This window comes from Camelus dromedarius, chromosome 9 (genome assembly GCF_036321535.1).
Source record: "Camelus dromedarius isolate mCamDro1 chromosome 9, mCamDro1.pat, whole genome shotgun sequence".
Classification (NCBI taxonomy): domain Eukaryota; kingdom Metazoa; phylum Chordata; class Mammalia; order Artiodactyla; family Camelidae; genus Camelus; species Camelus dromedarius.
In genome coordinates, this window is record NC_087444.1 from 63427795 (window position 1) to 63453382 (window position 25588).

Consider the following 25588-nt stretch of genomic DNA (forward strand, 5'->3'; position numbering starts at 1 on the left):
CCCAGTTTTAATAGTGCTGAAGTCTGGATCAAAGAAATTTCAACTCAGAACACTGAGGGCCAAAGTGAAAGAAACATACTGATTTTGGTGATGTGTCATTCTATGAAGTGTGCTTCTATGGTTATCCGTGTTCATTTTTAGCCGCGACCCTTTTTATTTTTATATCTTTTTTTTTTTTTTTGGAAATGTTTTATCATCACTTTACTGATTCCTCGAAACAGTCTCATGCAGAGAGCTGGTGCCATGGTCTAGGTGATGAAGAAACGTTTCCTCTTTCAAAGACTCTAATTTTTGGGACGATAAGAATTGCTAAAGAGGAAACAATCAAACCTATCTGCCTCCAACCAGCACACTGCTTCCTGGCTGTAACACGCTTTCAGATCCTCCAGTGAATTGTCTCAGATAAATAAAACTGGATTGCCATTCACTTTTTGAGATCCCGTCTCGCAATCTGTTCACCTCGAAGAATGCAGAAGGGAATCGATCGTGGAAATTCAGTCCATTTCCCCGTAACCACAGTCAACACTCCTCCTACGTTGGGAAAATTTTGCTTCCTTCGTTTTTCCACAAGTTTGCAGTTGCCTTCACGGCCTTGAGATCCAAGACTTCTCTCCAGGCCCCAATGGACGGGCGCGGGCTGTCGGCGGTGAGGCGTTCGTCGGGCGCCCCGCGACCAGGGAGGCGAGTCTTGGGGGCCATTCCGGGAAATTGTCCCAGTGAGCAACGCCGAGGCGGGGCTCCCCGAGGACGTGTGGAAACCAAAACAGAAATCGGAGATTCAAAAATAATCATCTCAGAAAATTGTGCTTTCCAAAGAAATGTATTGCCTTCCCAAGGCTACGGTTCTCCAGCGCCTCCGACTTTTACAGAACCTTTCTCGCGGCGGGTTGCGCACAGTTCGGGGTGCCGCCCCGCGCCCTCCGCGGAAGAACCCCGGGCGCTGCCAAGAGCGGCAAGCCGTTCCTGCCCGCCCTGCCGCGCCGTGGGCAACGCCTCCGCCACGTGCCCGCCTCCCGCTGCCAGGCCGCCCGCGATTGGCTGGCGATGCTGCCCGTCGCGGGGGGGAGGGCGTGTCCCCCGCAGGCAGGCGCTCCAATTGGTCGTGACCGCAGCGGCGGTGCGCGCGGCCCCGGTGAGGAGGGGAAGCCGGTGGTGGCGGCGGCGGAACTGGCGGAGGCTGCGGGTTTCATAACCGTCGCTCCTCCTCGCTGACTCGCGGGCTGCGAGGCCTGGGTCGGGTCGGGCTGTGCCGCGCGGGGCCGCTCGGAGTGGAGGCCGCCTGGGGGCGGGCGGGCTGGAGGCGCAGGTAAGGAGGCCGCGGGCGGGCGGGCTGTGGGAGGAGGAGGCCGCGGCGCTGCTGACCGCTCGCGTGGGCGCGGACCGTGTCGAAGGAGACCCGGTCGGGCCCTAGGCGGCCGGCTCGCTGGGAAGGCCCCGTGCGAACCGCGGCGCGGGCGGCGGCCCCGCGCGGCGTCTGATGCAACCTGCCGGCAACACCCGACGGGGCTGCTGAGCTCATGCCTGGCGCCGGTCCAGCGCCGCGGCGCCACCCGCCGACCCCCGCGCTCCCCCGGCGCCCCTTCTGCCGGCCCGGGACGCGATGCGCGCCGGCTATGCCCCCTCCAGAACCCGGCCCTCTGTTTGTGCAACGTGCAGTGTGACACGCCAGGTTCGTATTGGCCCCTAGGGATAAAGGGTGTTCCCAGAATAGCAGAAGGTGGACCGTATCTTACTCGAGTGCCACCTGGATTATTTCCTGCCCCTCCAGAACTGCCCGGTGTCGGGTAGTCGGGAATCTTGTTGAGGAATTAATAGAGAAGTAGTCAGAGAAAAAAACTTGGTTTTTAAATACTTTACGGAAATAATATTGTGCTTTTTTTTTTTAATGGAGCTGTACTTTGTATATCCTATAGTTTACTGTTGGAATTACGTTGGATGAAAGTGCAGCAACCACGAGTTGAATAGAAAAGAGGAGGGCAAGAAATGAGGTGCTTTGATAGCGTGCTTGGAGGGAACACAGTAAGGAAAATTGCCAGCAGAGGTGTCTAGACGGAGAGGATGGAAACGCATGTTTGAGGGGAGGATGATCTGGTCTTCCAAGTAAGCGTGTGTGCTTTTATCCTTCAGAAGGTTTAATTGTTTGACTTTCCTCTTGTCTAAGGTTTATGCTGTAATCTGTCATCTTAAAGTGGGTCAGTTTTCAGAAGGATTGGGTTTGGTGGGTTACACAAAAATTGTTAGTTGTCTCTCCCAACCTACACGCAGTTGGATCCTTATTTGAAGAGATTGTCTGTTAATTCAGATAGGATATGGGACACTTAAATACATTCTTGAAATAAGATACTGTAAAGGCTTGCTTTACCAAGAAATCGTGCATCGAAAAGTCCTTGATATTTAAAAGGTAAAACCTGTTCAACTATTACCACTTGAGTGGTATTTGGGATAAGCTATTCTTAAAGTTGATTTGCTGTTTTGGAAAATTTAGCGTAAACAAGGCTAAATAATTACAAGATGTTAGTGAATTGAAGAATTTTTCAGTTTATTGATTCCTGCTTCTGGTAGGCGCATTTGGCTGATTCAGTCATTTTAATATCTGCCTAAAAAACATGGGTGAAAGCAAAACTTCATTTTTTTTCCAGAATATCCTCTCAGTTCTCAGGAGCACATCATGACTATCAGCATGGTTGTGTGATCTTGAAGAGGTGGTTTCATCCCTAGGGATTTAAACAGCACCAGGTGAGCCCTGGGTAAAGATAAATAGGACCTCATGGAGCTGAACTTAGCATTATGGCCTAAGATTGCCTCACCTGATCACAGAAATGGTAAATGCAGGTGGCCACAATTCCAGGTTTATTATGTATTCTTGGGAGGGTGTGTTTCCATGGGTTCTTGTACTGATAGTTACGTAGGTCTGGAAAGCCAAAAAGGCAGGAGACCAGTCAGTTAAAAAGAGAAAGAATTGAGCAAGACTCCCTGATAAATGTATATTTATAAACAGTGTGTATGTACTATTTGTGTGTGTGTGTTGTAAATGACACCAAAAGTAGATTAAAAAGTGACATTTAAGAAGGACAAATGAGCATACATTTTCTTCTCATACTCCCATGGACCACTTACGTACTCCTTGAAGGGTTGTTTGGGTCATAAAGTCTGCAGTGGCAGATAAATACAAATCCTGCTCATTTAGGTGCTTATTAACTTTGACTGCCTGCCTTGGCTTCACTTGTAGTAGAGTTGTCAGGCCCTGGCAGCACATGCCTAAGAACTTGTGGTTATGGAAAACGTAACTGGGCAAAGTGGAAAATAAAGGTTCTCAACTAAAGTGAAGCAAAGACCAGACAAGAATGATGTTCATTGTATAAGCTGGAGACTAGAACTAGCCAGTGGAACTGCGTTTTTCTTTTCCTGTACACCTTTAAGAAAGACAAAAAACTTTAGGTATTAAAACCATATGGAGTAACACTCTTGATTTAATTATGGTTGTTTTAAGAGATTTTAATGTTAGGGAGCCTCATTTTTATGTTAAGACATTTATAAAACAATGTTTTCTCTTATCCTTTTGAACCTGTATTCATTCAACACATTTCTTGAGCACCACCCCTAGATGCTGGGCACGTGGAGCTGAAGACAGAGTCCTGTCTCCAGCTCATTCTATAGGTTAGCACACTAATGAGCTGGCTTTGACTAGGAAACAATTGGACGGAAGCACAAAGAAAAGAGAAAGCACGGACTTTTTAGGGGACTGATAGTGGTTCAGTATTGAAGTGTGATGTGAAAGGGAGCAGGGGCTGGAGGGAGAGAGGATTAACACCTTGGATGATCCTGTATGCTCTGGAGCCACAGAGGAATTTCCAGTAAGAGGGTGTGACGCACTCAGGTTTGAGTGTTAGATGGCTCTGGGGACAGTGCTTGGAGGGAACACTGCTAAGGCAGAGGAGACTGTGCCCCTGAGAGATGATGTCAGCCTAAGGTAATTCTGTGACCTTGGGATGGAGAGGGGTGATGGATGTGAGGTGTTTTGTCGGGGTTGGTAGAACTGTCAGCTACCAGTGATTGAACAGATTTGGTATAAGGAATAAGTATCTGAATATTTTGGAGTGTAGACCTTCACTGAGGAAATTTGAGTTAAAAATTTATTTTGGGGGACATGGGGAATATCTGGTTGTACATATGTGAAAAAATGACAAGAGGATTAGGAAAATCCTTGAGAAGTTTATTTTTCCAAGTGAAACTTGAGAAAATTTTGATTTTACTTATTCTAACGTTCTGAGTTTTTAGTGTGTTGCTGATTTGAATGAACATTACTTGAATTAAGAAATTTGAATTTAAAAAGTGTTACTCATTCTGTTACTCATCTTTCTTAAGATCCATGGTTAATTTATAGTAGTGGCTCTCAAACTTCAGTGTCATCAGAATCACTTGAAGGTCCCATTAAAACCAGATTGCTCAGTCCTATTCAAAGAGCTCCTGATTGCTAGATCTGGGGCAGGCTGAGAATTTGCCTTTCTAACAAAGTGATGTTGCTGCTGCTGGTCCAGGGGCCACACTTTGAGAACTACTGGTCTTCAGTTTTTCTCCTGCTTCCTGCTTGAATGATTCACAGAAAAGAAATAAGGTGCCGCCCTGCTTCCTGTAGAATGAACTTTGGAATAGTATTTGTCCATGTAGGAGCCAGACTTTCTTTATGGTTGAATATCCAGATTTGAAATAAACTTTTTTTGTCCATTCAGTAAATGTTTATGAAAGAAACAAAAGCACGGATAACTGTGTAAACTGTAAAATGTGTAACTTTTGGAGGCAGCTATTTTGCTCAATGTAAAAACAAAATTGATAATCTGTTTGGAGTTAAGTCTTAGACCACTTAGCTCTTTGACCCCCTTTACTTGGTTCATTTGCCTTGGTGGAGATTTCTTCACCCTAAGAGCTACTTTCTTGGGGTTTGGTTGAGGAAGTTTTAAAAAAATTTTTTTGTTTGGAATTATTTCCAAGTTTCCCTTTCTTACATTTTTACCAGTTTGATGATTACTCTTTGTTTTACAAGCCAGAGGACTCATTTTCAGAACCTTGCCTACTGTGTTCAACCTCATACCTCTGCAAGATGAGTCAGACTGAAATAAAAGAGCCCTTCCCTGTTCCAGTATCTTTGAGAGCAAAAATGGGCATGAACGTCATTTAGAGCCTGTAATAAGAATTTTTAGTGACAAGTCCATGGTATATTGTCAACGTCGGAAGGCATCTTATCATTTTACGTCCCTCATTTGCGGAGTGGGAAATCGAGGCCTACAGAGGGAGGGGCTGCATCCAGAGTGAAACGGGGGAAGCCTGAGCCAAGATAAGAGCTGACTGGTTCCCTCTTTGGATCATTGTTACCTCTGAGTTTACCAGAGATTAGCTCTAAGGATTAAAAACATAATTGATATATGAAAAAATAAGAAAAGGTGAATAAGATGAACCTAATCATGACTATTGAGACAGTCCCAGGAGAGGTGTTAAACAGGTTCTTAAAAACTGAGTAAAACACTTAGTTTACTTTATACCAAACAGATAAGCAATAGTGTAGAGGGCCACTAACAATTAGTGGTAAGGGTGGCTCAAATTAATACTGAATGGCTACTTTTAACTGGAAGAAAAAAATTGGCAGCGTGATAAATTATCAAGGGAAATCGTGAAATGTTCATTACTGAAGATATACTTGGAGTAGATATCCATCATGATTTGGAAGGAAGCTTTCTGTGTCACCTTAGTGCTGGAGTGAGAACAGATGACCCACTAGCTCAGGGCTGCCTGTGTGGCTTGAAAACTAATTGAAAGCAATGTTATATGGCCTTTTTAAAAGCAAAGATTTTTTAAAAAGCAGACCAGTAAATAGTGTTTATACCGAAATGCCTGGTTAAAGGTTTGGGTGAAGCTACTGGTGTTGACCAGCTGGGCTTTTCTTAAGAACTCTGAGACGTACTCATTTGAGGCAATTCATAATGCTGGTTACAGGTTTTTTCCCACTGATGTAGTTTTAGCAGTTTTGTGGAAAGAGAACATAATAACACTGCTGTCTCAATTTTCGAGAGTGCTGTGACTTCTTGGTGGACACAGTTCACCCAGCTTAGCAGTTTGTCTTGAAGTGGCCTCATGATGGTAGGATAGGTATGCTTCTGACACATGTTGAGGCAGTTGTAGCGACCTAGTTGGATTCATAGTAATCCAGATATGACTAGTGCCTGAAACTGTGACTTCATTTCTACAGGCAACACTACAGGAACCCCTCAGAACTGGCATTTCCTCTGTGCTCCTTGAGCAACGTAAAGTGGGTGCAGGCGCTGCAGCTGCTTCGTCTCATAGTCTAGCCTGAGCCCTGGTGCTTGCACTTCCCTGGATGCATCGTTGGGTTGTTTTCTTTCCTTGTAGCTTTAGGTTGACTGTGTCTAGATGTGTTAATTAAATATGTCCAGAATCAAAAAACAGTATTAGAAACACAATGGGATGGGGAAGCAAGCTGGGCATCTCAGAGCTCTGAAATCTGTGGTCTAAGCAACTAACGGAGGAAATCTCTGTAAACTGTCATTTGAGGGCATTAAAAAAATAAAGCAAAAAATCACCTTTTCAAAGTATCCCATAAAGGTATGTCCTTGATGACTCACATTCTGTATATTAGAACAAGGAACACGCAGAGACCACAGTGCAGTATTCCTGATGAGTACTGAGGCTGGCTGCTCTGCGTCAGCGTTCTATTTTGACTTGAACCAACAGTGGAAACTTTTTTTCCCCTTTTATTGCAGGTGTCTCTCCTATCGTAATTGAACTTACCTTTGCTGTCGTTATACCAAACATCTCAAATTTCTCTCTTGCAGATTGCCAGGTGCTATTAGTTCATATGTGCTACGTAATTAGTGGTATTCTTTTGTTTTTCCCTCCCATTTTTGCTAACAGTCACAGATGGGCAGTACCCTCAGGGATTCAGGTGGGTTGAATTTGGCTTTATGGCGCGTCTGTACTGACTTACCTCTCTGAATTAAATGACTTAGACTTCTGAAACATTGGAACAGTTGGCAGTTGTAGACTTTTCTCAACATGATCAGTTAATGTTGCCTGCTGTTAGGTACATGCAAGTTTAATCTCATTTGATCTTGTCATTTCAAATATTTTAATACAATTTGTTTTTAACTAGGTACATGTGAAGATTTCTTGGCAGTTTAGCGTGGAAACCATTGATCACCTTGCCCTTATTTCTGCCTGTTCTGTGTTGACAAGGGAGAGTGCCCAAATGAGCAAGATATCGCAGAACAGTACTCCAGGAGTAAACGGAATAAGTGTTATTCATACTCAGGCTCATGCCAGCGGCTTACAGCAGGTTCCTCAGCTGGTGCCTGCCAGCCCTGGGGGCGGAGGCAAAGCTGTGCCTCCTAGCAAGCAGAGCAAAAAGAGTTCGCCCATGGATCGAAACAGTGATGAGTATCGTCAACGCAGAGAGAGGAACAACATGGCTGTGAAAAAGAGCCGGTTGAAAAGCAAGCAGAAAGCGCAGGATACGCTGCAGAGAGTGAATCAGCTCAAAGAAGAGAATGAACGGTTGGAAGCAAAAATTAAATTACTGACTAAGGAATTAAGTGTACTAAAAGATTTGTTTCTTGAGCACGCACACAACCTTGCAGATAACGTGCAACCCAGTAGCACTGAAAATACGACAAATTCTGATAATGCAGAACAGTAAACCTCATCCCTTCCAAACTTCACAACTTGTGGCTTGAACATTAAAGGTGTGACTACCTTCACCCCTTGCATCATTGGCTGAACACTGTCTTATTCCATTATTGAGAGATCCATTGAAGGTTGTTTTCTAGGATCAGCACTGAAGAGTTGATTAGCTAAAGATGTTAGCCATTTAATTTGAATATCTGGTTTTAAATAAGGATTTTTGTGGGGATAAAAAGAAATTTTAAGGCATATGGTTAAAAAAATTGCTCTAGACCTCATTATTCTTAATAAACTCTGACTTTCCAAGAAACGTTTCTTTTTTAGGTTGACAAAAGGAATGGGAAACTGGCAAGTCTTGCAGAAGGTTCTTGGTTTTAACGGATGTGGTTAATTGAAGAAAAGTTGAATGCTGCCTATGTTAATCTGTTTGTGACTTTTCTAAATTATGTATTAAAAATGCTTAGGGCTATAGAAACCAATCACTTTGTAATTTGGAGTGATTTTATATATAGCGTAAACATTGTTTTAGCATAATTAGTACTGTTCTCCCCAACAAATACAAGTTTTTGAAAAGCGATGTCAAGTGAAGTAAGGAAACCCCATTGCATTTTGAAGGCAGTATGCAGTCAGTTGGCCTAAAAATGTAAATAGCATTTAGGAAGCAAATAGGTTTTTTAAAAATGAAAGCAAAGCATATTAGAATTACACTTTTGGGATACCTTTTAGGTATAGAATTGGCATTATTTTGTTTCATTAAAAAAAAAAAAGAACAACTCAGAGGTTTAGAGAAACTTGTGTACCAGATTTTAGTTTCTGCTGATGCTAGTAAAGTAAGCGGTTTTTTTCTTTGATGTACTATTTGGACAGCCAAGTTAGTAAACAAAAACCTCTTAACAGTTTGTGGCTATACAAGATTAGGAGTTTGAGTATTAATTTCAGCTGGTAGTTTTTCCTGTGATCAAATATACTTCATTGGGTCCATGGTTTCTGGAAGCAAAAATTCTTGTGAAGGATCATTTGGTATTTGATCTTAACCAACTGATTATTAGAAAAATTCATCATCAACTCTGCCATTTTCCAAAATAATAGTCTAAGAAAACTTGAAAGTGTAAGGTTTAACCTTTAATTTATTTCACTTAAACACATCTTTGTATATTGTTTTTGTGACATTTCTTTTTCTAAGTAGTGGGCTGTTCTTCCAGACTTTTGTACCACTTTTTATTCATTTATATGCATTTATGTCCCATAAATTATTTTAGCAAGAAAACACTGATAAAACTCAGGATACTGACATTTTTGTTGAGACTAAAAAAATGGCAGTCACTAAAGACTGGAATCTCTAGGGCCTGGTGTATATCTATGTTGGTAGTTTTGATTGTCCTTGTTGACTTTTTTTTTTTAAGCACAAATCTAGCTCAAGTTTGTTGATGTCTGTGTTTCTGTTTTCCTTTTTTGGGGGGTGACTGGGCTTGTGATAAGAGACAGAGTCACATGATTTAAAAAGTTTGTGTTACCAGTTATCTCATTTGAACATTTTGGGTCACGTTGTTTAATACTAGGACCTGGGACAATGTAACCAGGATGTAAGTCAAGTTGCACCCTTAGGTTGGTGGAAGAGTCCTGTCTGTGCCCTTCTTTTGGGTGGGAGGAGACATCATGGTGCCCTGCAACTCAACAAAGTCATTATTAAAGGCCAAGAGTCCCTTCTGCATGTGACAGGAGCCCAGTATTGTTCTATAAGAGCTACTGTCCCAGAAGGGTTAACTCCCTATAGAGCCGGGAGACAGGGTAGGGATTTCTGTTAGAGTCCAGCATCTTTGGAGTATTGATCTACTTGTAGGTTGATAAATGCTTTAAATAACTATGGAGGAGATACCCACAGAATCCTACTGACTCTTAAATGGCACCTCGTTCAAGATGCAGTTAGGTCACTTGAATCTTTAAGCATCTATAAGAGGTGCTACAGACATTTTAATCTCTTATTTACTAAAGAATGTCTTTCAGAAATTGATGTCTCATGGAATTTATTGTTACCGATTATATGAATTGACCTAACTATCTTGGACAAGAAGCTTTAGGGAGATCATAAGGTATGTACTCCATTGTTTCAAATAACAAAATAAGATTGTAACTTTTGGAAAAATTGATTCAAGCTTTTACTTATGCAAATCAAAACTAGTACAAGCAGTCACTTATGCATAGAGTAAAAATGTTAACCATTGTCTTGACTATCTTACTGAAGTGTTTGGGAATGAAAGTTTTTAGTTTGATAGATTTATCAGTATAAAATTGAGGGTAACCAAGTATGGGGAATAGGTAAGTTTAGAGCTTTGGGGACTGAAATGACTTCTGTAACTTTTGTTCTCTAGGTTACACATTAGGATATGATCTGCCTTTGCTGGTAGGTCTAGTGGTTTAGGAATTAGGCTTTAGTATAAATTTCTAGCTGCGTCTGAGTCTTCCAGGATGAGTACTTTTTGGCTGGATGAGACTGGTTTTGGCTGCAGATGGTGAGATCAGAACAGCCCTTCCTGCTGTCTGGCCCCTCTTAGTTACGGGGATGTGAGCTCAGATAATTTGGACATTCTTAATAAGAATTAGTAAGATTTTAATAAAATATGACCAGAATTCTGAAATTCAGGTCTTGAGTGTGAAATTCTCAAATTTACATAAGGAAGTAGAAGTATGTATAATTTAATATTTGGTATTAAAAGAAAGAAAATTGTAGCAGCGTTTGATGTTTCTTAATCCCCATTAGAAGTCTTGAGACTTTGTATCTAAACAACACCGTTAAAGTACTCAGTGTTTTTGATGCCTTAGAAATAGGAAAACAATTTTGTTTGACAAAAGCTAGGAAAGAAAGTCCATTCTACAGCTGTTAGAGCTGCCTCTCAGGAAAAAGTACTTACCTTGTTCTTTTTGTTCCTGGCTTTCCTCAGTTTGTGAGATTACTCTATTTTTTTAAAATATAATTTTATTTCTTTCAATGAATTTGAAATAAAAAAACTTTGGAATAATGACTGTATTTCATTGTGGGTTTCTTTATGTCCAATACCAAGAAAGTGGTCCAAGTGTTAACCAGCTCTGAGGAGCCAGGCAGATGTCTTGCTGCCTTTTTAGTCCCAGTCCAGGGCAGAGGTGAGGTGGTGGTGGGGGGGTGGGGGGCAAGCAGAGGTGCTTTTGTCCCAGCTGGATTTCCCTTAGTGATAGGAACGTAGTTTTCTCTGAATTCAGAGCGCCTCTTTAGTTGTCGTCTGTGTCACCTGGCCTAGTGTGAAAACGTGAACCAGAATGCAGACAGCAGTGACTGGTATTCTGCCTCATGTCTCGGTGCGGTCTCCACCTACGGGGTGGTGGGAAATGAGTTCTAGGCTCTGCAGTAGACGGGAAGGCCAAAGCGAGGCCTTTCCCCCAAAAGCACAACCTGTAGTGTATGGACATTGTCTTCATGTACTGGTGCCGTAGAACGTGTGAATCCGAGGAGCTGATCTGAGTGTTTTAGGGAAGATGTCATTTAGATAGTTGTCTTCTGTGATCCTTCAGTTATTCTCATGTCTTGAGAAGTAGACGTCTGCTGACTGCATCTTAATGAAAATTAGAGTACGGTGATTATTTCTGTGATAATATGTCCCATTTCATTTTTATGAATTGGTTGTAATTTAGAATCTAATAACTTACAAGGGAATTTTATATAGAGATTTGTGAAGGTGCCAGCTCTTTTTTAATAAAGGCACTTTAGACGTAGTGCTCTTTGGCTACCTGTGGAGTATCTGAGGAGTTCGTATGCATTTTATGTGTGCTCAGAGGAGAATACCATCCCTGAATATTCTTTTACTGCCACAGCCCTACTCCTCCCAGAGTTCCAGACCTGAAGGTTACGCAGTGGTGTCGAGAACCAGGCTTAGAAGAGAATGGAGTTAAGTGAGGCAATCACTCTCACACCTTTTTGCAGCCCAGTTACCAAGTCTTGCCGCTTCCTCTGTGGCAGCTATTACTGCCAGGTGCCTTTGCACGCCACCGCCTTTCATTCTGCTCTACCTCCTAAATGAATCTCCTGAGGTCTGCTTCACCTCCCCTACCTTCTGCAGAGCCATTACCCTCTCTTGCCTGGCCTTGGTCTCCCTGGACCATTGCATGTTCTCCAGAACCTTCTGAACCCCAGTGCACTCAGGGTGAGGCCCAGTCTCCCCAGGACATGGCTCCACTTGCTCTTGCTGCCTTCCTTGCCCTCCATTCTCTCCCACATCACTTCACTTTGGCTGCAGGGCTTGTCCCAGCTCTTTTTACCCTAGGGCCGGCCACCTTAGGACAGCTCCTAATGTCCAGAACTCCTCTTGCTTTTCACTTCCCACTCTTCCTGTCTCAGCCCACTGGCTTTCTAGACAAGGTCAAATATGTTACTTTCCTTCGTGGCACTTTCCAATGTTTGAGATGATCTATTGGTACCTGTTTGCCTAAGGGGAAGACTCTCAGGAGAATCCAGGCTCTGAGTGCAGGGATCATGTTTTTATACCACACTGGCACGTAGGAGATGCTCATTTATTGAATAACTAGCTAGACCTTTCCTGGGTTTCGGGAAGGCTTTTGGCACAGTGCAGCTTTCTTTGGAAGGGTCTCTGATGTATTTCTGAAGCTGTACAAATTTCTGCAGAAGTTGGAGACTCAGGAGTTGGATACGTCCCCTGGAACATGCGGAAGAGTAGGGAGCTGCTGCTTCCCACCACCACCCCCCGAGTCCTGTACCTGCGAAGAATGCCCTTTGTCTTACCCAGCTGGGCTCAACCAGCCAATTCCGTTCCCAGTGTCCCTCTTGGACAAAGCATTTAGTTACTGAGATTTCTACTTGTTCCTTTTTATCTACTTCCTTGATAATGAGAGCAAACATTTATGTGAAATGGTCAGTTTTGGTATAAAATGTCTAAAGGAGAGGAAGGAGGGAGATGTGTGATACACTCAGCTGTTTTTAAGTTAACACAACTCAACTGTCCACTTAGAATTTCAACCTGACCATACCTGGTTTTATCCTGGGGGTGGGGTAAATTGAAACCCTGTGCACTAGAACGTGTCTATCACAGGTATGGCTGGGGTAGAGAAATATTTGGTGAACTCAGACTCCCAGTCCTCAGAAAGACGATCATTACTCAATTTGTTCATTATCATGAATAACTTAGGGACTATATCTGTGCGCCAGCTGGAAACCTTCAAAAATGGATGTAATAAATCTATGAAGCAAAAAATATAAATGGTGATTTGCACCTACTATTACTTTATTTTAATGTGGCCACATCACACGCACTTTTGTATTATTGCCATAGGAAGAAATCAATTTGTACCAAACTCTTCAGTGACAAAAGATACTCTGGCTTGGGCTACAGAGTTTCCCACCGTATCAAGTTTTCATCTCTGATGTATGTCCTTCTCACTTGTCCTTCACCTTGACTGGGAAACTCCTGGATGAGAGAGCCCTGTGCAGAGACAAACCTGGAATGCTGTGCAGAATTCTAGAAGCCGCTGCAAGGATGGAGGCAGTTCTGTGGGACCGGGGAGGACTGGGCAAGCAGAGGTAGGGCAGGTGTCCTGCTACTGGCAGGAACCAGGCCCAGCTGGCCCTGGATGGCCCTGCTGCCTCAGAGTGGAGTTTGGTCACTGGGCCTACACTTGGGGGTGACAGACAGACTCGGCAAATGGGAAAGCTCACCTTTGCCATGGCGCTGTCTTAGGTGGCAGTCTCTCAAACAGACACTGGCTTTGCTATCATGTCCTGCATGAAAAGGAAATCAAGGGCAAGGAATCTGCAAGTCTCAAATTTTAAATAACTGCGCCTCAAGTACGCTATAATTCTACCCCCTTTGGAAAGCCAGCTTTGAAAGGCTTCTTACTCTGTGTTCCCCCTTTTAATGTGTGCAGAACCAAGTTCCCAGGCCCCCAGCATCTCCACAGGGTCAGTTTCCAGGTCTGAGCACGCAGTGCTCATCTGCAAAGGGATAAAGAAGAGAGAGGGAGCCAGGCACAGAGGACCATTTCAGGAAACCTTTTATTGCAAATTCCATTCTGTGTATTGATTTTTGAAAGAAAACACCGGAAACACACCTTTCCTGAGCAGAGAATACAAATGACAAAGGCACTCGTTTAGTTGCTGGTAAAGAACAGGATTACTGAAAACAAGGAACAGGATAACTGAAAGTGAGCATTTTAAAAGCCACTGTCATATAAGCAAAGTAATAACACACTAAGGGTGATCCCGCAGAAGGTTAATAAAAAAAGCTTGTCTCTAGGAAACAGAACTGTTTGGTGTGATCAAACCGCATGTGATTTCTGAGTACTGACTCTCACCGCTGAAGGGCCCAGTTAGCAGGCCGCCTGCCATGAAGAAAGCTTGCGGCCGTGCCAGTCCCCTCCTGGGCACGCCTGCCGGCTCTACTTTGGGCCAGAGAAGGAGGCAAAGGCCTTGTCACGGCCTGCCATGCATGCTTCGATCTCCTCCACCGTGCGGGGCACGCAGGTCAGCAGCTCCATGCCACTGTCAGTCACCACGACGTCCTCCTCGATCCGGACCTGGGTCAGACCAACGGACACTCATTATTTCGGAGCTGGCCTCATGCGCTAAGTACAGGGTCCGACCCCACAGCTCCAGGCTGACCCCGCTGAGTGGGAGGAGCCTTTTCTCAGAAGCAGTCAGCACTGCTCCTGCTACCTGCCCACCCTGACCTTGCTCCTGGCCAGGTGGATGGGAGGCCCTGGAGTGGGCAGGGGTTTTGTAGAATCTGCCTCTTGGGTTGAGGGGTGAGGCACCTGTCAGGTGACAGACCATGAGATAGGGTAGACCAGGTCCTTCTCAAGTGAGGAAGTCAAGATTGTACATCCTGTCCTGGGAAACAAAGAGGTGACAGGCTGAATTTGGAGTGGGTGGTGGTATGGGAGCAAGGACACCGGGCCCGTCAGCACTCACCCCACCAAAACCACGGAAGCGCTGCAGGACCTCGCGGTTAAAGAAGCAGGCGCGGGCCGGGTCAGCCAGGGCCTCGTCCAGGAGGTGGTCGATGAAGTAAATGCCAGGCTCCACAGTGAGCACCATGCCTGGCTCCAGCTGCCGGGTGGTGCGCAGGCTCCGCAGGCCGGGCTCATCGATGCGCTCCACACCCTGGCGGTGGAAGAAAGTGAGCAGGACCCAGGAGGGGCAGAGACATACGGGCACAGAGCAGCCCTCCTCGGCCCGGCCTGTGTGCGGGCATCCGCTGTGGGGGTTGGCTCGAGGGCCTGTGGGTCCCCCTGGAGCTGCAGGGAGCTCAGACCAGGAGGGTCTCCAGCCCAGCAGCCGTGCTGTGCTGTTCATGGCACTCAGATAAGACCCCTCGCTCTCTGCATGGCCCCCAGATTTTTCCTGCCCCTGCCCCTTGTTACCCTCAGAACTGTGCCTGGTGGACGCCCACATGTGCACACCCAGGGCGAGCTGCCCCTGCTGGCCCACGGGGCTGGTTGGGGGTCTGGCTGCCTCACCCAGGCCCTTTCCCTGCTGGGGGAACAGTAGAAGCCAAACCTGTGAAGCCAAAAAAGCTCTTACGGAGGCTGCGGGGCCTCCCAGGCTGCCTCTTTTCTTCAGGCAGCTCAAGTGGAAACCAGCCCCAGGAGTGCTGGGCCTGGTCCCCCCTACGCCAAGTCCCAGGTTTTCCGAGTGGCCTTCCAGGAGAAGGGACAGGTGCTGTCAGCAGGATGGGCCTGCTGGCACTAGCACTGGCGTCTGTACACACAAACGCACGCTCACCCCGTCTGCATGGCCTGGGGGCGTGGCCCCAGAGAGGCGCACATGGCGGCTCCATGCCATGCCCACGTGCTGGGCCCCCATGGAGCCTTGGAGACTGGCTCGGCCCTGCAGAGGCAGCCCCTCCCCAACACCCACAAGGGTGTGGCCGACAGGGCTGCGAGGGCAGGTGGTGCCTAGGACACTTGCACAAATTTCCCTGCCCTCCTCAGGTCCCTGAGGTACCACCCGGCCCTCGGCCAAGGCCTGTGAGCCAGTCGGCAGCAGGCAAGCTTTCTGGTCGGGCTCTGAGCTTGCCTTGCCCGGCTCCCAACTCTTCCCTGGAAGCCCAGCTGCTGGAGATGGAGCTGTCGTTTCTGACTGTTTGGGGGCCAAGAACATCAGACTTCAATTAGTGGTTCATGTAAGGTAACCAGAAATGGGCTGGCTCAGCCTGCATCCATGGCTGGGCACAGCAGGGAAGGCTGGGTCCCTGATTCCATGTGGGCAAAGACAGCAGGGCTCGTAGAAACTGGTGTGCACGGCCACGTGGAACCCTGAGCTGGTGTGATGAGGGGACAGCAAGGGCCTGTGAATCCTGATGGGTCATGCCTGGAGCACAGACACCCATCTGGTGTGGCACCTGACCCCACAACGCTATCTGCCTGGAGGGGTTAGGTAGGAGGGCAGGGGACACAAAAGGGCAGAGTCTGGGATGATTCTCTGTGCTCAGGTGAGAGGTGTTTGTGGGATGGGGTGGGGGCCTGTCTCCTGCCATCTGAAGCCTGTGCCTGGCCCTGGGCAGCCCCTCCCTGTCCCTCCCTTTCATGCTGCCCTCTTAAGTGTCGTCCCCTTCTCTCCACTCCAGGGTTAAAGCCAGGGGCCTGGCGGAGGTGGAGACCTGATGAGACCTGATGAGTGGTCTCCCCGTCCCTCTGGGTCACCATGGGCTGAGCTGCAGCGGCGGTGTGCACTGAGGGTGAGGGGTTTGCCCAAACTTGTACAGACAGGCTTCCCTCCAGATTTCAGGGCCACTACTCAAACTGCAGGTGAGGAGAGAATGGAAGGGATCCTCGGGGGGCACAGGAAGATGTCCTAGTCGCCTGACCATGACCCCGTCAGAGCACCATCTCTAGGGAACCACCAAGAATGGCCAGAGCAGGGCTGGGAGAAGGATGGGGTGAAGACCCCACAAAGGGGAGAGGCCAAGCCCCCAGCCACTCGGCCCAGGGACTGCAGCCTTGCTGGGGGTGGGGGCGCCTGCCCACGCTGGGTGTGCGCTGGCTTCTGCCTGGGCTCGGGCTTGACGGGGGCTTGACTATCCTGGGCTCCGAGCAGAGGAGACCCAGATGTGTCTGTAGGCCTGAAATAAAACAAATGACTTTTATAGGAAAAGCCATATTTTTTCCACAATGTTTATCTGTCAGAAGAATAGACTCTGTGAGCACAAAGGGCTGCTTACTGGAAAAGATGAAAACAGTTTGCTGCCAATTTTCTCTGGTGGAAAAAAAAGTGCTTTGGCGACTAATGAATAGCGAACCTCCGTTAACAATGTCTGGAAGGCCCTGCTCTTGGCTCCCTGCACACAATGTGATGGAGAGAAATTAGGAAATTAAAACTGATTTTGTTTCTCCAAATTTAACTGTTTACACTTGAGGAAAAAATAATTGAATAATAAAGCTTCTCTTGAGCAATTTCCCTGCCCCCCAAAATCGTCTTAGAGCTTTCAAAATACCCTGCAGCTAACAGGCCAAGCCTAGTCTTGGCTAACTGGCTGGTGGGCCCCAGGGCGTGCACTGATTGCATAATCCGCCCCCTGCACCGTGGGCATCAGGCCAGGCGGCAGGGCCGGGCTCACCCCCACCCACTGGTCCTGGGGAGGCTGCAGCCACCTGCCCGGCAGGGCCTCCCAAAGCTGCAAGCACCGTCTGGGTGGTCCTTTCAAAGGTCAGTCAGTAGGTGGGGGGCAAGGTGCGGGAAGCCTGGTCTGGAGATGCCCACACAAGCCTCCCTTCCCTGCCAAGAATGCCTCCTGGAGACAAGGAGGCCACAGGGGTGTGCTGGACCAGGGGTCTGGGTGGCAGAGGTTGTACTAGGGAGGGTGCAGGGGCAGCACTCATGAGGGGCACTGAGCTCGGCTAGTCCCAGGAGAGACCAGGGCCAGCCACCACCTGGTGGAGCCTCCCCACCCCTGTCTGAGTGAAGCCAGAGGCAGGAGGACATGACGAGTGCAGTGCCAGCTCCATCACTAAGACCCAGCTTTGGGCTCCTGCTGCCCTGTGGGGACCCCATGCACTGCACACTGACCATCTACCACCTTCTCGGGTAGGGGCTGCCCACCACGCACAGCCCAGGGCTCTGCAGAGCACGCCCATCCCACACCAGGTCCAGCCACCGGGGAGGCACACTCATGGAAACACCCCAAGCCCTGACCAGGGCCCTTGGGCAAGGGGGGGCATCATGGCAGTGACCTGGGCCAGGACCAACCAGTGGGTGCCGGGGAAGGAGGAGCAGTGGGCCTTGCTGGGGCCCCATTCCTCCTCACCCTGCCTGTCGCATGACACCCTAGCCGTCTCCCAGAGACCCTGCATCCTGGGGAGGGCCGGGCTCAGCAACAGCTCAGAGGTAGGCGACTCGGGCTGATGTGCCCACACTGACCTCGGGGTAGCCTCCCACGTCGTGCACATCAATGCCCAGGAAGTGGCCGAGCCCGTGAGGCATGAACACAGCTCCCAGGTGGGCCTGCACCATAGCGTCCACGCTGCCCGTCAGGACACCGATGCGAGTCAGCTCCTCCAGGTGGATGCGGTCGGCCAGGCGGTGCATGTCAGGCCACCAGACGCCTGTGGCTCAAAAGGAGGGTGTGATGAGCTGTGGAGTCTGGCAGACTGGCCAGGGCTTGCGAGGTTTCAAAGGGACACAAAGTCTTTGCGCTGGCTGAGGCGAGGGCCAAGAGTGACGCATCCCAAGTGGGCCCCCAGGCTTCCCCAGCCACAGCTCTGGACTCAAGACCCTTCCTCTCCCTCCATTGTGCCCTCAGGGGTAGGCTCCTGTCACCCATGGCTGGGGGCAACCCAAATGCCTGCTCCCCACAGGGGCCCAGCCCATGTCGGGTCTGCCCCTGGAGCCAGGGGAGCCCAGCAAGATCCTTGGGCATCAAGAGGAGAAAAGTGATGACCCCAACAGTGGACCTGGGGCAGCCTCAGTGAGCCCCAGACTAAGGTTCAGGTCCAAATGCTGCCGCAGGCCAGGGGTGAAGGAGGGGGCTTCCCTGCACACCCCAACTTGGGGCTGCATCAACCTTGGAGTCACTGTGGGGAGCAAAGCTTTCTGGGGTGGAGGTGCAGCTGGCACAGCCTCACAGGGTAACTGGCAGGGGTCTGTGGCCGTGTCTGCTACAAATGCCAGGTGACCATCTCCATGGCAGCCCAGCTGTCCAAGCCCCAGACTGCTAATCAAACTCGTCTTTGCCCCCACATTTCTGGGGCAAAGGTCAGCATGGAGAGCGTTCCCAGGCAAGCTTTGAGGCAGGCAGGCTCTGTTGGGGCTCAGAGGCCCTGCCCTGCCTCGGGGAATGCCCTTGAAGGCTGGAGCCTAGGGCTCGCAAAGAGCCGCCTTCAAAGAGCCTTGGCCTTGACTGTACCCAGGGAACAACAGCCCTGCCCACTGGGTTCTTGGAGCCCCCACCTTCAGCCTCACTGAAGGGCACTGGGCGCTCAGCCTAAGCACCAGACAAGGACCTCTGCTAGCAAAGCTCCCTACCCCACTCTGCGGGGGCTCAGATGGGGGCAGGCTGTGTGCTGGCCAAGGCCAGTGGCCCTGGGACACTCGGGGCTAGGCGGACAGAGTGGGATCTGTACCCAAAGACGGTGGCCAATGCTGGTCCCTGCAGCCCCCTCCATGTGAGCAGTAACCCTGGCTCCCCAGGGCCCTCCCAGCCTTGCCCTGGCCCCCATGTCCCCTGTCACCCCATCACTGAGGGTTGTCACTGCAAGAGGGGAGCACAGGGATTCCGCACCTCAGGGCTTTGCTGGACCCTGAGCCAGTGAGGGTTAGGCCACCAGGGTCTGATCCTCTGGGGCTGGCAGAGGGCAGATGATGGGCCCAAGAGACAGAGATGAGAGCCCACCCTGGGACAAAGGCCCTCCCTTCTCAGGCGCTCTCGCTGCGCACCAGTCCCCCACGTGGGGCCCCTTCCCTGCCAGACAGCAGGTCCACCACTGGGGTCTTGGGCTGGCGGGTGCCCAGGGCTGATCCAACCTCCAGCATCACCAGGATCCAGGCACCAAGCAGGTTGGTGGTGCTGCACCCTGGCCAGTTCACAGGGCAGTGGCCAGCCCGTGGCCCAAGGTGCAGGGAGGTCAAGGGTAGAGGATGCCAGGTCTTGTCCCTAGATACCGCCTCCTTGGAGCCCAGCTCCCGAGTCCAGCCCTGTTCTACCTGCCTCAGTCCAGGACGCGATGAAGTGGGTCTGGAGTCTGGCTCTGACCATAGCAGCATAAAGAGCCAAGTCTTGCAGCCCTGAGGGCAGAGGCAGGATGGGGGCCTTTCTCTAATGGTCTGGCATCCTGAAGTGGAGACATAGGTAACTGGGTTTCAGCTTGCCTGCACACCTGCTGTGTGACCTCTGTGAGCCTCAGATGCTCCTTTGTCAAACATGGCCACAATGCTGGCCCTGGAAAGCTGGCTGCTGAGGCTCCGGCATCTACTGGGGAACCAGGTCAGCATTCCCCCCAAACCGTCATTAGCTACTGTTTACCCACCATTTGTGGTCAGCCAGACTCTGGGGTCGACACTGCGTTCCTAGGCCACGAGCCAAGCCTGCCCCAGCCTTGGCCGCTGCTCTTCTCTAAGACCCACCCTCCCTGGACCAGGCCACCTCTGTTCCAGAGCACACTGAGGTCTCTCCGCACAGACCCTTTGCAGACCCTGCTGGTCTGCGACTCCTCACCCTTGGGGTTTCAGCGCAAATGTCGGTCTCTCTCTGCTGTCGTGGCTACTTCTCTCCTTGCAGCCTGTTCCCTGCACAGGTGTGCTTACTTGTTTCTCGGGTCTCCCCACCAGAAGGGCGGCTGCCTCCCCCAGGCATGCTGGGGCCTGGCGGAGCGACTGCTGGTTCAGGAGTGACCACGGCACGCTTCTCCCTAAGGCCTGCTCCTGCCCAGGACTCGGGGCCTAAAAGAGCCCCCGAACAGCCCCTGAACTCAGCTCCTGTCACTCAGCCTGGACCCTGGGATCGAGAAAGGGCTGATGCCCCAGCCCCAGCGCAGTTCCATCTCTCCTGGGCAGGGCCTTTTCTGGTCACCAAGGGAGAGGCCCGGGAAGAGCCTGACTTCAAACCTGGCAAACTTCCACGGCGGGGCTGCGACCTCGGCCCATCCTCGGCAGAGGGTGGGAACCAGGTATAAATCAAGCTCCATGCTGGCAGCTAGCCTCCCCTCCTGTCCTCGTGGCCCCTCGTTGGGGCCGGACGTGCGGGCCGCGCGGTCCCCACGGCGCCTCTAGTCTTCCTCGCCTGCACGCCCTGGGGAAGGCCTTGCACACAGCTCTTTTGGCCGGGAGTGGGAGTTTCTGCCTGTGTGTGGTTAGGGTTGTGACAGTGATTAAACCTCCAGCAACTTGGCCCCAGCGTCTGGCCCGGATGGTGGTTACGACACCCACGGCCAGGGCAGGGGCCCCTGAAGTGTGTGGAGGTTACTGTCCTTGGGCTAGGCTGGAGGGGCGGGCACAGACCAGGGGGCCTCCCTGCCCGCCTAATGCCCAGGCCCCTCAGCCTCTGCACCTTGGAGCCCACATGCCCAGCCAGAGGCATCGGTGGTCCCCCAAGCCTACTCATGCTGGGGACGCCACGGCAGAAACTGGGCGCTATCTGCCCGGCCTGCCCTCCCCCCTCCAGCAAGCACCAAATCTCGTCCTGTCTTCCTGAAATTCCTCCTGAGCCCGGCGCCTCTGTGGGCCCCCCTCTCCTGGACCCCCATTTCCTCTCAAGTCTTCACAAGGTCTCACCCCCACTGCACCCTGCACAAGGCCGGGACACCAGACATCTCTTTAGAACTTGGGTCAGACTGGCCCAGTCCCCGCCCCAAGGACAGAGCCCCCAGCTCCTCCGCCGGGCTTCCCTCTCCACCCAGTCCTGGGCCAAGGGCTCTGAGTGCTGGTGTCCCCATGCCTTCCACCTGCCGTGCCCTTAGCTGGGACCCCTCTGAGGTCCTCACCTTCCCAGCCTCACTCCCGTTCCTCCCGTGGACCTCTGTGTTGAGGCTTTCTCCAGGCAGCCTTCCCTGACCACCCCTTCCTGTGCTACCAGAGCTAAGCCTATGCTTTGCACTCCGAGCCTGGGGTGTGGCTTGAGGGGGAGCCCCAGCCTCCCTCGTGGTGCTCTCGCGGTCAGTGCTGTGACCTCATGGGCCCAGGATTCCGGTGTGCCCCCAACTCAGCTCCTCTGTGCGCTTAGACCCCCAGAGTGGCAGCGTAGCATCTGGGTTTGCGCCCCATCACCTACCCACTGGCTCAGAGGGACTAGAGCCTTGGTGCCCAGGCCCCACTATATATATATGTATCTCTCCAGAGCGGCCCCAAGGCACTGGCTGGTCTTCCGTGCCCACCTGGCCCCCTCTGGCCACACCTTCCCCTGCTGGGCCGGGAGCCTGCTGGGCCTGCTGCCTAGGCCAGTTCCTCGGAGCCTCAGCAGCATCCATCACAGCCTTGAGGCCTCCTGCCCAGAGTGTGACAGCCCTGGGGGCTCCGAGGCCCTGAGCCGAGCCGGGAAGGCAGCAGAGGGCCCCTTGAGCTACATCTTCACAGCCACTTCCAGACAAAGAACTCACTTCACTGGAAGACAATGGCCCTCAGGGGATGGTAGCGCGCCAGGCCCTGGGGGTGTAGGCGAGAAGGCTCAGGGCCGGGGACCCAGGGCAGGCCCCGCGGGCTGCAGGGAGCTGTCTGGCAGGCCGAGCTGGCGCGGGGCTGAGGACCTCCAGTCCATCCCACCACACACCCTTGTCTGCTGCCAGGACCTCTGGAGACCCACTCACCCTGCAGAAGAGCAGGGGCAGCTCGCGCCTGGGCTGCTGGCGCCTTGATGCTGAATTGAGCGTGGCTGCCTCACCCAGGCTCCATGTGGTCCCTCCCCCAACACTGTAGCAGAGGGGCCAGGGAGGGTGGGAACTTGCCCACTGCCTTTCAGCCAGCAGGGGAGCCTCACAGACCAGAGAGGGGACACAGGACCCTCACCAAACACAGCCCTCCCTGTCCTCGCTTCTTCCAGAGGGCGCCCATGGTCTAGATGGCGCACTGTCCCTGCACCTCTGCCTACCGGTCCCCTGCATTCCACGTCACCTCTAAGGAGAGGCCTAAGGGGAGTCCAGCCACTGCAACCCCTACCCCATGTGGACCAGGGTAGCTCCTGGTGCCCTTCTCCAGCCTGGTTACCTGGTGGCATTAACAGCATCCCCTCCAGCTCTCTGGCCCACTCTGGGGAGGGGGCACCTCCCACTGCCAAGAACCTCCCTGCCCCGCCAGAAGTGGCTGGGACCCTGACACCAGGAGCAGAGCTAGGAGGTGGGGACACCTGCAAACAACTACACGGCTTGTGCACAGCATGATGGAGGGGCTGCTCACACAGACCATGATGAGTGGGGCTCCTGGGGCGAATGTGCAGTCTGCAGTGCCTAGGTGGGGGCTTGAGTTGGGGGTTCAGGAGGGTGGGAACCCACAGCCCTAGGAGAGGGAGGCCAGGATGGGCAGGTGAGGAGAGAGAGACACACTGGCACTGGGTGCTGAAGTGGCCGGCAAGGCTACAAGAGGCCTGGGTGCTTACAGGTGGCCTCAGTGTTTCACGGTGGCTGGAGGGACAGTCTGCAGAATGGCCCTGCCTGTGGCCAGCTGACTCCACCTCTGGTGCCAGTGCTCCCTACAGCACCTCCTCCCCTCCTGAGGGCCAGGGGTCCCTCTGCGTGCCTGTGGAGACAGGAGGTCTGCACGGGTGGTCGCCTGCCCCGACATGGAAGCCTTGGAGAGTTTCAGCTCCACCCAGCTGGAAGCCAGCGCAGACCCACGGTGTCCCCTTCCGCAGGGCCGGTGCGGGTAGCGGTCTCCCAGGTGCCGCAGTTGCCCAGACCACCCCTGCCCACCCTCAAGTGGTCCCTGAGTGCGCCCAGCCCTCCGTCCCTGGCCATCGCTGAGTGGCGGTGAGGGACGGGTGCTCCCCTCTAACCCCAGGCCTGCCTTCCACGACGCCAGGGCCGTACCCCAGGATCCGTGTACTCGGCACTCGCCTCTGCCTCTCCTCTGGGCATCTTGCTGTGACCCCGGCTGTCTTTATTTACTCTTCCCTGGACGGCGCAGGAAGCAGTCCTGAAGTCTCAGTGGGTGTTTGTCTTGGCCCGGGAGCCGAACCCACAAACCAGGGGCATTTCCGCTAGGTCAGGGCATGGGGCTGACCTGGCCATGGCCTCCGCGCTGCTATGGGGAGGTGACCCTCCCCCATCTGAGAGCAGCTCTGTGGGCACAGGACCCCCACCCCGCCGGGCCTGCACCGCATGTGACCCACAGGGAACTGTATGTCACAATCTTAACATACTAGGTAGGGGGTGGAGGGGTTCTGTGGGGGCTCTGCTCTATCTCCGCACCCAAGGGAACCTCAAGGCCCCAGTCCAGGTCAGGTCTGTGCCCGCAGTGTGCTGGTGGGGGCGGAGGGGGGCCCTGCCCCACAGTCTGCAGGGACCAGCTCAGCTAAGCGTGGCCTGGCTGGGCCTGAGGCCCGATGACTACATCCAAAGTGACATGGCCAGGCAGTCCCACAAGACTAGGGCACCAGGACCACGCACCAGGTGGACTGCGCACCTTTTCAGCACAACATGGGGCCCTGGGGATTCTCTGTGCCTGGCCACTTTCTGAGCAGAATTGTGGTTGCTTTGTTGGCCAATCTAGCTGGCCAGGACACCAGCTGGGAGGTGCCATCCTGGTCCTGCCCAGGCCCCAGCAGGCTTTCCCGTGGGTGGGTGTGTGTGTGTGGGGTCGGCCAGGCCTTGGCCACCACCTCATTTCAGCACCGGGCCCGGGCTAAGTGCCAGGGGCCCGAAGACGGAGCTCTGAGGTGAACAAAGAGACCCAGGGGAGACACTGTCCCTCCAAATCCCCACTTCCCGCCAACCCTCCCCACCAACCACTGGCCATGTCTTGGCCCCACTCTGCCTGCCCCATCATCTTGAGCCTGCAGCATGGTAGACAGCCCTCCATCCTTCTGTACTGCAGCCCAGCGGCAGGCTCGTGTCCACGCAGGCCCACTCCATGCTCCCGGAGGGACCTCCATGGCTCTTGGGTGCACAGAGGTCACAAGGCTCACTCAGAGGCTGTCCTGGGTGAGCGCCCTCCTCCGGGGCCACACACCTTCTCTGATCAGCCCAAGCCTTTTGTAGCATCTGAAGTGTTTATCACTTAAGTGACTGATGTTCAAAGCTGAGCAGAACCTTCTATTCCTTCTCTCCCTGGTGTGAAGCAAGGATGTAACGGGAAGAGATGAAGTGCCCCTGCTCCACAGAGCTGGGGTTTATAGGTCACAGGGCACACATTCTGGGCCTGCATTAACCCCTCCTTGTCCCTCCCGGAGGTCCCTGCATTAACGCCTCCTTCGAGGCGGGGCATGCTTTTTAAACGCAAGCAGCACAAGCTGCTGTTTCCTTCTGCGGTCACTGAACCAGGCAAGTCCCATAGACACTGCCACCCATCAGGAGCTTAGCTCTGAGGGTTCCTTCGTTGTCTCCCCTTTGGGGTGTACCTGAGTTCCCCATCCGTGGGTTTATCTGATCACCAAGCTCTGTTCCCACTGGACACGTGAGGGTGTGGGGCTGGGCCTGGTGTTCCCCCAGCGTCCCTCCATGGCTCCCTGGCCTCTGGTGGGCCCCAAGGCTGAGTGGGGTGTCCAGAAAGCCCTGCTCATAATTTGCCTTCTCTGAAGGCGGCAGCTGCTGAGGACACTCACAACCAGCACTTGGCCAGCGACGACTGGCCATCAGGCCACAGGCCAAGCCATTGGGTTCTGGGCCTGCAAGGGGCCACATGTGGGGACTTTTACTTTGGGAGCTCGAGATCTTTTTTCCTTTTTGTGAATAAAAGCTTCATGGAAGGTTGCAAATCTAACTGCCTCTCTTCGGCATGAAC

The 25588-nt window shown here is 51.7% G+C and overlaps 2 protein-coding genes across 6 annotated transcripts in view; one reads left to right on the forward strand and one right to left on the reverse strand.

The window, feature by feature from the left end:
- Positions 1-1129: 1129 nt before the first annotated feature.
- Positions 1130-10706, forward strand: CEBPG (CCAAT enhancer binding protein gamma). Of its 4 annotated transcripts, XM_064489211.1 has the most exons (4): positions 1130-1306; positions 1914-2100; positions 2640-2736; positions 7163-10706. In XM_064489211.1, the coding sequence occupies exon 4, from the start codon at positions 7259-7261 to the stop codon at positions 7703-7705; it is 447 nt and encodes a 148-aa protein (XP_064345281.1). In that variant the 5' UTR covers positions 1130-1306; positions 1914-2100; positions 2640-2736; positions 7163-7258; the 3' UTR covers positions 7706-10706. The 4 variants fall into 4 exon arrangements, with proteins under 4 accessions (XP_064345281.1, XP_031314438.1, XP_031314437.1 ...); XM_031458578.2 differs by lacking the exon at positions 1914-2100; XM_064489210.1 differs by lacking the exon at positions 1130-1306 and having other exon boundaries at positions 1347-2100.
- A 2999-nt stretch (positions 10707-13705) lies between these two features.
- PEPD (peptidase D) overlaps positions 13706-25588 on the reverse strand; it is a 106903-nt gene continuing 95020 nt past the window's right edge. For both annotated transcript variants that reach the window (XM_010989118.3, XM_010989117.3), the window contains 3 exons: positions 18086-18270; positions 14639-14830; positions 13706-14244 (listed from right to left, as the gene is read on the reverse strand). In XM_010989118.3, coding sequence (XP_010987420.1) covers positions 14107-14244; positions 14639-14830; positions 18086-18270 — 515 coding nt within the window. In that variant the 3' untranslated portion in view covers positions 13706-14106. The remainder of the gene's footprint in view (positions 14245-14638; positions 14831-18085; positions 18271-25588) is intronic.